We start from the raw sequence: 11,009 nt of genomic DNA on the forward strand, positions 1-11,009 counted from the left end.
TTGAAAGAATTTTTAAGTTTTATATTCAATTTTTGAAAATTTCACACTATATTAAAAGCTTTCTGCATGTCTTGAGGAGAATGTTGAAAAGTTGGTTGGCATTTTATATACTAGAGTATATGAAAATATTGATTAGTTGGAGCAATTAATGAATTATGAGATTGAGAGAACTCTCTGATCTTGATATTGAAATTCAAAATATAGGCTAAAATATTGTTTTGCATGAAGTTTGTATTTATGTTCATATACTTTAACATAATATTTTTTTCCTTCTTCCTGTACAATTGAAAATGTTACATTTTTCCCCTTAAACTTTGATAAAATGTTACACTTTCATCTTAAATGCTAACTATGTTATTATAAATATGAGTTCTTATAGTTTTAAAAAAAAAAGAAAAAGAAAAAAAAAAGAGTTCTTATACAATATCTAAATTATCAAGTGAATGGGAAATATATTCTTTGAAATAAGAAATGGAGAACCATAAAGTTTATGGTTTTCAATCTTTTCTGTTGACATTTTATAAGCCTCTAGTTCAAGGATGAAATTGATTTGGTCATAAAAATCAAAGTACCAGACAGATGGTTTAAACTCTGTTGTTTATTTTATGATGCTTATCTCTCTTATGGTTTGTATGAAGCATACATCTCTTATGATTTGCATTATGAAAAACTTCCTGTAACTTTAACGAAATTTGATAATGTGATAAGTATCAACAATACAATACATATATAGAAATAACTGAAGAAAAGATTATTATTTCATCACATTTCTAGTTCTCTCTCTAACATTCTCCTTCACTCATTTGGGTTTATGTTTGTTTATTAGGAGTAGGTTTTTATGTAAAAAAATCAATTTCTTTAAAAAGAAATTCTCGATGAGGTTTTCACATTATCAAATTCTGTTAAAATTTGTAAAAATGCCTCGTAAAACAAATCATAAATGAGATAAATGCCTTATAAAGAAAAATCCAAAGGGAGGCAAGTATCATAAAATAAAACACATGATAGCTCTTATCATATTTTAACGATTATTTCGGTTACCGTCATGCATTAATAATTTAATACGGATAAAAATTGAGTGGCCCAATATTAAAGTATAGTCCAGTTTTGTTCCCACAAGCATTGTGTCATGTGGTCACAATGTATAAAAACCCGGCCCACCCCTTCTTTTTTTTTTTTTTTTTTTTGGAGAATACAGAAGCCCACGTTTTCATTTGATCAGGAATGACGATAAGGAATATTAAAAACATACCCATAAAGGATTCAGATAAGAACAAAATTTGACCAGAAAATGAAGATAAGAACAGGATTCAATATTAATGTGTTTATCTAACTATTTGATACCTTGAACTTTGATGAAAACCCCTGTAGCTGTGACCCTATCCTGCTCATATCAATCTTAATCACTGGTCTCAAAGTCACAACAGCTCAATTGGCTAGATATGTTGCATATCAGGTTGACACATTGACAATGCGATAACGGAAAGGTTCAAAACATGAAAAATTCATCTTTACAAATTCTTGCTATGTTTGGCTAATAACGAAGTAAGTTTAGTTTTAATACAAAGTTATTTAATTTGTTTATAATCAATTTTTTTTTTTTAGTTAATATGTGCACAATATATGTTGGTGAGTATGTAATAAAATTTGTATGATAATCGTTACTCTTAAAACTAAAAAGTTAGCTGATTAAAGACAGACACAGTTTACATCCAAATCAAATTAAAAGAAAGTTCCTTAAACCCATTAAATGACGATTCAAATAATTATCTATATATATAACTTTAGTTACATAAAATATGCCGTATGATTTTAGTCACTATCCAAATCAAAACGAAAGGGATAAATGATGGGAAAGTATATATGTGCAATGAATCGAGCTCATTAATTTTAGAGAGCCATTCTGCATACCCATGGTCTTGGCCTTCTCTCTAAGAACAAATTTTTGTATCTTGCCAGTTGAATTGACTGGCAAATCCCCAAAAACAACACTATGGGGAACCATATACTTTGGCAATCTCTCCCCACAAAACTCAATAATCTCTTCTGGCACACAATTATCACACCCCTCCTTCAACTTCACAAATGCACAAGGCTTATTTAAATTTAATACCCTCCCTAAATTATTGTAATTTTTTAATTAAAAAATTGAACATTGATTGTTGTAAAACAAACACACACAAACTATACAATAGCTAGCAGCTAGCACACGGCACAAAGTCAAAGAATATTAGCAAAATAGAATATTAGCAAAACTGATGGAATCAAATTAACTAAAAAATAATTATCTCTCAAACATAAACTAACCTACATTTCTAATACACTTAAAGGTGCTCTCAGACTAACACATTACACAAACTTTTATGTCAACTTTCACACATATCACATAAGCTTCATTACACCACTCTAGCTATAACCTCCTGATTGTACAGGATTACCACTTTTCTGTATGAATAATTACTTCTTATTACTACTCTTCTAGTCGATGAAGTATTTAAATCCAATAAAAGGAATTTCTAAACTTATCTCCTCATGGATCGGACTTGACAAATTTCAATCTCTAGTTTATAAGGTTGTTTTTTACGAGTAATTCTTATGTACTTTCGGAACATAGTTTCGGAGCACAGAAAATGATGATTCCTCTTCTCACATTCGTAATAGGGTCAACTCATTAAATTTGTGGTAGGATTTACTACGAATGTGAGAGAAGGAAGCACAATTTCTCTATACTCCAAAAGTAACTAAGAATTTTCCGTCTTTTACACCCCTTGGTAGAATTGCTCCATTAATTATATCGACAACAAATGATGCAATCAATTGGCTTCGAGCATCCTTGAACAAGAGATATGCAATTTTCAAGCATCCTTAATTGAACTTTTCAATCGAGCCTGGCTTCATGATCATAAGTTCAATTCTCCACAAACCTCACACTCTTTCATCTATTAATAACTGTCATTTCTAGTGATTTAGCCAACGCTCATTTGTTTCACCTTTTAATTGTATTGTGCAAATCTTTCAAAGTTTTCTCTCCATTCATTCATTCATTTATTTTGCTGAACCATTAATTTGTGGTCAATTTCGTCTGTATTCTCTTCTTATATATAATTCTCATTTCCTTCTTATTTTGGCAACCAAAAAAAAAAAACCAAATAGAATGTCATCTCTAATTTTTTTTTTCTATTAAGGTGTGCAGAGCTCAATCATCTTTCAAGGAAAAGCCAATATCATCAAGCTTCCACATCGCAAGCTTCTCGGTGAGATTCGAATTCCTTAATTCCTTAGTTAATTAATTTTTTTTTATTATTTTTTTTGTAGTGGTGTTTGCAGATTTTTGGTTTTTTTAAATAATTTTTGGGATATTTACGAATAAGGTGACAGTGCTTTTGTTTTAGACTAAAGGGAAAATTGCAATTGTTTTATACTTAGTGAGGTGCAATGTGCCCTTTTTTAAAAATTTGAGGCATGGTACTGAAATCTTTGAACACTCATTTTTTTTTTTGTTTGTATTTGTATTTTTATCTATGTTTTGATAGTTATAGTTGGTTTAAGTAAATACAATTAGTCCTCTGCTTTGCATTCTCAGACTTCTCTTCTCTTTTCTCAATACAGTCACGACACGATTGACCAAAAAAAACAACCATCAGCCATCCTCAACTTTCTCTAATGTTAGATTGGTGACCCAATAGCGCAATTGCACCTTGTCGACCATTGTTAGTGTCAAATCAGCAACCCATCTCATTTCTCAAAGCTCCATCACCGATTTCTCGTCAGTAAACCCAATTCACTGTTTGTTTAAACTCCATCACCCACCTGCCCCTGTTATATTCTTCCTAATGCTTTTGATCCTGTTTCTTTTTTGGTTTTTAGTGCGTTCCATTGAGTACTCTCTCATATCTATCAAGACATGGGGTTTTAATATATCCTGTTAAAAAATAAAAAATAAATAAATTATAAAGTATAAAAGTTTTAATTAAGTACTTAAAGATAACTCCTTACCAATAAATTATGGTCTGGTTTTGACTTTTAATCATTCTTAAATTAAGGTCCAGTAAAATTTGGACTTGTAATCATTCTTTTTATAATTGTTAATTAGTTATAGTTATAAACTATTATTTATTAGTTCTTTATGGTCAATTTATTGTTAGAAATTATCATTTAGTTGTATTGTTCTATTTCTTTTTGAAATTGAATCGTTTGTAGATAAAATGACTACCAAATATCGGATTGGTACTAAAAAATTATGCCCTAAAATATATAAAATGTACCTAAAAATATGTATTTATTAGTTATTTAAACATGGCGTCCCCAGTCCTCACCATATCATGTCCTAATTATTTGAGAATTGTTGTGTCACTATGTCTTGTGTCGGTGTCCATGCTTCCTTACATTAAAGTTCAACCAATGAATTAAAAATAATAAAAAATCACCAAAATCGCATCTAATTACTCACAACCAGCCATGGCTCAGTCAATAGAGAAGTAAATAACATCCAAAGCCAGACATTAAAGCCCATTCATCTAGTGTGAAACATACCTTGAGCTCTGCACCAGATGCACCATTCATCTTCTCGGCTATTTTCTTCAGATCAATCCCACGCATCAGGTTCATTCTTCTTGAATGTATTTTTAAAATATCCAAACGAGACTGCATTTTATACACATAAGTATATGCACCTTGTAAGAATTACATTCGTTATTACCATGCAACAAGGAATTCATTTCAGATTAGACGTTATAGGCACCAATTGAAATATTCATAAATTTCACTCCTACATATTGTAACCAATTAAAAATTTATATATTTAAATATATATCTCTTAGGTATATTCAGAAAGAAGGTCAGGAAGAATAAACGCACAAGAAAATGCAATGCTAAAAAGAGAAAACAAGACTACAAGAAACTAAAATTCAGTCATACATCAATTAGAGGAATATTCAACTAGAAGGTCAGAAAACTCCATGCTAAAAAGAACTCAAAATTAAATAAGATGTTGCTTAAAAATTAAAATATCAATACTACATGAGTACATGACAAGACACAAGAAAACAGACGAGCTGCAAATTGCATCTGATAGAACGTCAATTGCAGGATTAGAAGAACAACATTTCAGCAAATTTAAATTACCCACCAAACATCACCTAGCGACCACTTTCCAATCACAAGATAAACTAAGATGTTACAAACTACAGATTAAGATTACTGAGGCGTGCTAAGAATAAGAAAAAAATATCTCCCACAACTGAGATATTACTATTAACCTTCAGCAGCTAGAAACAGTAGAACACATTTAAAAAAAAAAACAAACAAACAAACAAACAAAAACAAAAGCACTTACTAGGAGAATAAGAGCAAATATGTACAAAATTATACACAAAAACAGTAGGCTGTTAGTCACAGTGACATGTACCTCCCCATTAGGATTAGGAAATTCAATCTTCCTGTCAATTCGCCCTGGCCTAAGGAGAGCTTGATCCAGAATATCAATCCGATTGGTAGCCATCAAAACCTGTCAAAGATCAAGATATTGTAGGTAGAGGTCACAATAAAGAAAAGTACCAAAAACTAAACAACCCAATCTGCATACTGAAAACACACACGATACCTTTATTTTATTTGATGCTTCAAACCCATCCAGCTGGTTGAGAAGCTCCAGCATAGTCGCTGCACTTCACTGTCACCATTGCCACTACCCGATTCCATTCGAGCAGATCCAATACTGTCTATTTCATCCATAAATATGATTGATGGAGCATGTTCCCTGCCAAAGAAAAAGAGAGAAGTTGATATCCAAAATGCTTAGTTTAATAGAATTGTAAAACCAGAAACATTAATGCATGACAATCTTTCTTCTTTTTTGTATTCAGACTGCTGAATGATCACAGGTACTCTACAACTGAAACAACTCAGATACAGATGAGTATATTTTGTACCACATCACATATCCAATGAAATTGCAAAGTGGTTCCTCTGTATATTCAAAGGTGCCACTTGGTGAGACATCTAGGCCAGATATATATACAGACATAGAATTTTATTTCATGGTATGACAAGACTTCAATACTACTCAGCTGAGCATTAACAGGTAAAAAATTTTCTTTTTCCTTCTCCATTTTTCCATAAACAAAGCAAAGCCTATTCAGCTACAAAGAAAGCATAAAAAGCAATACAACAAAAGGAGGAACAGGGGAACAGGGGAACATGTGAAACACACACACACACATATAACATTATGAAGAAACTGAGCATGTGATTTATTAAGACGATAAAAACAAACCTGGCCATGACAAAAAGTTCCCTAACCATTCTGGAACCTTCTCCAATATACTTCTGAACTAATTCTGAATCAGAAACCCTGATGAAAGTACAATCTGTATGATGAGCCATGGCCCTAGCCAACAGTGTTTTCGTTGTACCAGGTGGGCCATATAGCAGGACACCCTATCATGTAGAAAGAGAGAGAGAGTTGGTGAAAACCATAAGCTTCAATGTCTATTAAGTAAAGAAATAAACCTACAAGTTAATGTGGCAACATGATGTTACCTTTGGTTGAGCTATTCCAAGACTCTCAAATAACTCAGGATGTTTAATTGGAAGCTCAATGACCTGAAAAGATAATAACAAATCATGAATAACCATTATATCAATCAACCTCCTAATATGCCTCCCTAATCGAGGAAGTAATATGGAGACACAATAAGCATTGGAGTTCAGATGCAGAAAGTAAAAGGGTACATGAGGCAAACTGCCTTTATCTCTTTAATTTGCCGGTCAAGACCACCAATCATGTCATATGTGGAATCTGGAACCTTTTCAACTGTCATGAGGTTGACCAATGGATCAACTTTGCTTGGCAAGATTAAATGAAGCACATAACTGTCATTACGGAGAGCAACTCTTGTTGATGGAGTTATCTTGGTGATATCAATATTTTTATCAATGTCAACAACATATTTCCCTTCAGGATGAACCTGGGAAACAAGATGAAACATTAGATAAAAATGTATTCAAACTGTTATCAAACCATCTCTTATTAACAAAAAGGCACTCCTTGTGCATGTCGTAGTCTATTCCCTTGCTAAAATATCATTACTTTTCAAAAATAGAAATAGTTAAGGCGCAGCTGCAAATTTACAATTGAGTGCATTCATATAGGATTACTTACCTTAACTAAAACCTTATTCTTCCCCATTACTTTGACAACTTCACCAACATATGATCCAGGCTCCTGGAGTAGCTGTAATTCTTGTTAATTATATTATATTAAGGACATAGTTTATGTCCAATGCATTAGTGCATTGGGCATATTACTAGGTAGCACCAATAACAACAATAATATATAAATAAATAAAAATATTAGTTGGGTATGGATTCGATGGGTATAGAGAGAAAATTTAAATAAATAAAAATAAAAACCAAAAAAATAGTAATTTACTAGAAAGGAAAAATTTAATATAATTTTTATGTGCTCAAAACAGCATAGTTTACAGGATGTACTTTAATAGTGTATGTCAAAACTACATTGTTTTCAGCTTAGTTGGAATTTAACAACGGCCCCAACAACGGGTATTGACAAAGGGACGCATATCAAAGCGTATTATAATTTTTGGATCCAAAATCTAAATGTTTAAACTTTAAGCTGTAGAGACAAAACAAAATGACCACGTACTTTAAGAGACAGCATGAACAAAACATTTATGTTATATAGGGATGAACTGCTCTAATATATGTCAAATAAAAAATTTATATTTTATAGAATCTTATACTAACAATTGAATTACTCTTCAACGCCATTCTCTAGGTTAGAGAGTTTCCAAATACGAATTGAATAGCTCTTCTTGTTTGAGCTTACTAAGTTGTTGATCCAGAGTTCAGCATTTCAGCTCCAGTACATAGTTACGACTTATGAGACAAATATGGCCCTACCTCACAAATCACAATTCACGTGTCTGCTTCAAAAAAAAAAAAAAAAAAATGGCATTATCTTACATTATTAGCATCTTGGACTTCTTGTTGAATCTTAGTAAAACTAGGGTCAAAGCTTGGGTCCAATGCACTAGAGCACTGGACCCAATCCCAGTCTGTAAAATTATTATATGCATTTCTAAATTAAGCACTACTAAAATCAAGTGAAAATTAACACAAATCACACATAGGTCACTTCCTAGTCAGGTACAACACATTATATTTCCCAATTAAATTGAAATACATAGATTCATTAAGTAATACAATATAAATCATGTTATCTTTGACAAGAATAATTAAATTTAATATAATTATGTGTTTGAATTCAATGGGAGAATCCAATGTATTTAAGTTGTCTTTTTGTCTAGTGTCATCCAATGTAAGGGGTTGAGTTTGGTTTAATTCTCATTATATATGCGACAACTACAACTTATTATATAAAAATTTTCATTTTCTTTAATATGAATTATTTCTTAATTTCAGGTGCAAATAGTAAACAAGCCGTGTGAAAATTTCATCCAGACTGGGCATCAAAAACTGACATTTGCTAGCAGGTTGAAGCTGAACCATAATTTACGCTTATTTCCCATACAAAGAGAAATATTTTGCAACTTCATGTCACTAAATGTATGCTGATGGAATGGTTTTTATTTTGTTTAGGAGTTCTGACTTTTCTCTGGATATTTACTTGTCTTTTGTTGTTAAAGTACATGATTTTCTGTTAGGGATGGACCTAGTAGGGGGCTCCCCCTCGCCACCCGCCCGCCCCAAATTTTTTTCTTTTTTTCGTAGGTATAATTTATGTTTTTAATAGTTGGGCCCCTCCCTCCCAAAACCTTGGCCCTTGTTAGGCAGCCCCACCATGGACCCTTTTCAAATTTTTGAAGCCAAGGAGATTTAGGTCTAGGCCTAGAGTTGGTCATGCATATGCATAGTAGTATTATTTTTAGGGCAAAACCTAAGTACAATCTCTTGTGCAATGCATTAGATTCCCAATTAAACACATTTTTGCATTGATGAATAAAGAACAAAATAATGTTATTTTTTCTAAAGATAATTCAGTTCAATGTAACTATGCCTTCATAATTTATCTTATTCATGCTATCAGAGTGTCCAAACCCATAGATGTATCATAGTGGATTTAGTTAAATTACTTGATTAGTTGGTATTATAAAGTGCCTATAATGCCATGATTAGTTGGCACATTTTCAAACAACATAATTACAAATTAAATTGTCAACCAAACTTTTTTGAACTCACTTTTGACCAATGACCCAAGTAATTGAGCATCATGGTATTACAGACTTAATTATTATGGGGTATTTAATAATTATTACAATTACATGAACTGGGTATTTGTTTTCATATTTTTAAAACACTTATGCTTTACTTTTACAACTTATCACATTGAGTTAGTCTAGGACAAGTGTTATATGTTCTAAGAAAATAGCCGCATACTTGGGTATGTTTGTTCTTAACAAATGACAAATGAATGTAATTATAATAATTATTACCTTTGTAGTAACAAATCTTGGTGTAGGCAAAATTCCTTAAATATTATATCACAATGGACAAAAGTTGGATGGAGAAGAGGAGGGGTACAAGGGAATATTTTGAAGGTGTAAACCAATTCATGGAATTTGCCTCTCCATCCATGCACGATGGGAAGATCTTATGTCCATGTGTGAAATGTGTGAATTTGCTTATACAATTGCTAAATGTGGCACGTGATCATTGTTGGTCTTCGGGGATGCTTAAAAATTACAAAGTTTGGAAATTTCATGGTGAATCGGCGGCTGCTACGCCGGCTACCGAATGTGGGAGCTCTCATGTGCATGAAACCCGAAATCTATATGGTGATTTTTGTGGGATGTTGCACGATTTGTGCCCCCCGCATGAAATGCCACCCGAACCAATGGAAGAAGGTCCAATTGCGCAACATCCGGCTGAAGGTTCGAATGATGACACCAAGAAGTTTTACAAGATGATAGATGATGTAGACAAACCTTTATATCAAGGTTGTACAAAATTTAGCATTTTCTCAGCCATTGTCGTGTTGTTCTAGTTGAAGACTCTGTATGGTTGGACAAATAAGGCATTTACTCTGTTGCTTGAAGTCCTGATGGATATGCTTCCTTTAGACGCTAAGTTGCCAAAGGACCATTATGAGGCTAAGAAGATAATTCGAGATTTGGGTTTGGGTTATGAGAAGATCCATGCTTGTCCCAATGATTGTATGCTATTTTGGAAGCAAAATGTTAACCTCGAGGCGTGTCCTTGTTGTAAAGCTTCAAGGTGGAAAAAAAATGAGGCATCTGTTGCTAGTAAGCATGCTTTATCCAATAAGGGGAAGAAGAAAGCTGCGAAGATCCTACGGTGGTTCCCCTTAAAGCCAAGATTGCAGCAACTATTTCTTTCACCCGATCTGGCTAGTTCTATGAAATGGCATGTTAATGGTCGTACTGATGATGGGGTAATGCGGCATCCTGCTGACTTAGATGCATGGAAAATGTTTGACAGTAAGCATTTACACTTCTCATCTGACCCTCGTAATGTCAGACTTGGATTAGCTGCGGATGGATTCAACCCCTTTGGAATTATGAGTACTAGTCACAGTACGTGGCTTATCATGTTGGTCCCCTACAATCTCCCACCTTGGCTGTGCATGAAACGGTCATCTTTGTCATTAGTTATTCCTAGTCCTACCTCGCCAAGGATTGCTATAGATGTGTACTTGGAACTATTAGTAGAAGAACTAAGGGAGTTATGTGATGTTGGAGTACAAGCATACGATGCATCTTCAAAAGAAGTATTTCAATTGCATGCAGCATTGATGTAGGCCATAAATGATTTTCCTGCATACGCAAATTTGTCGGGTTGGAGTACCAAAGGTGAGTTGGCGTGTCCTTCTTGTGCCGTGAAGACCGAGTCTCGATATTTGAGAAATGGCCACAAATTCTGTTACATGGGACATCGGCAATGGTTGGATGTTGACCACGATTTTCGGAAAGAAGGTATGTTATTTGATGGATGTAATGATACGCGAT

At 33.2% G+C, this 11,009-nt stretch overlaps 1 protein-coding gene and 1 pseudogene across 1 annotated transcript; one reads left to right on the top strand and one right to left on the bottom strand.

Moving 5' to 3' along the window:
* Positions 1 to 4,467: 4,467 nt before the first annotated feature.
* LOC115986019 lies at positions 4,468 to 7,246 on the bottom strand (annotated as a pseudogene).
* Positions 7,247 to 9,529: 2,283 nt separating this feature from the next.
* Positions 9,530 to 10,801, top strand: LOC115986020. Its single transcript, XM_031108890.1, has 2 exons — positions 9,530 to 9,958; positions 10,028 to 10,801. The coding sequence occupies exons 1-2, from the start codon at positions 9,530 to 9,532 to the stop codon at positions 10,799 to 10,801; spliced, it is 1,203 nt and encodes a 400-aa protein (XP_030964750.1).
* The last annotated feature ends 208 nt before the right edge of the window (positions 10,802 to 11,009 follow it).

The sequence above is a fragment of the Quercus lobata genome, chromosome 4 (genome assembly GCF_001633185.2).
Source record: "Quercus lobata isolate SW786 chromosome 4, ValleyOak3.0 Primary Assembly, whole genome shotgun sequence".
Classification (NCBI taxonomy): Eukaryota; Viridiplantae; Streptophyta; class Magnoliopsida; order Fagales; family Fagaceae; genus Quercus; species Quercus lobata.

Bases quoted from the DNA above. Each gene is read 5' to 3' on its own strand.
- LOC115986020 (XM_031108890.1), top strand. From the start codon at position 9,530: ATGGACAAAAGTTGGATGGAGAAGAGGAGGGGTACAAGGGAATATTTT. The intron at 9,959-10,027 runs GTAGACAAACCT...GTGTTGTTCTAG, and splicing joins TTTACAAGATGATAGATGAT to TTGAAGACTCTGTATGGTTG.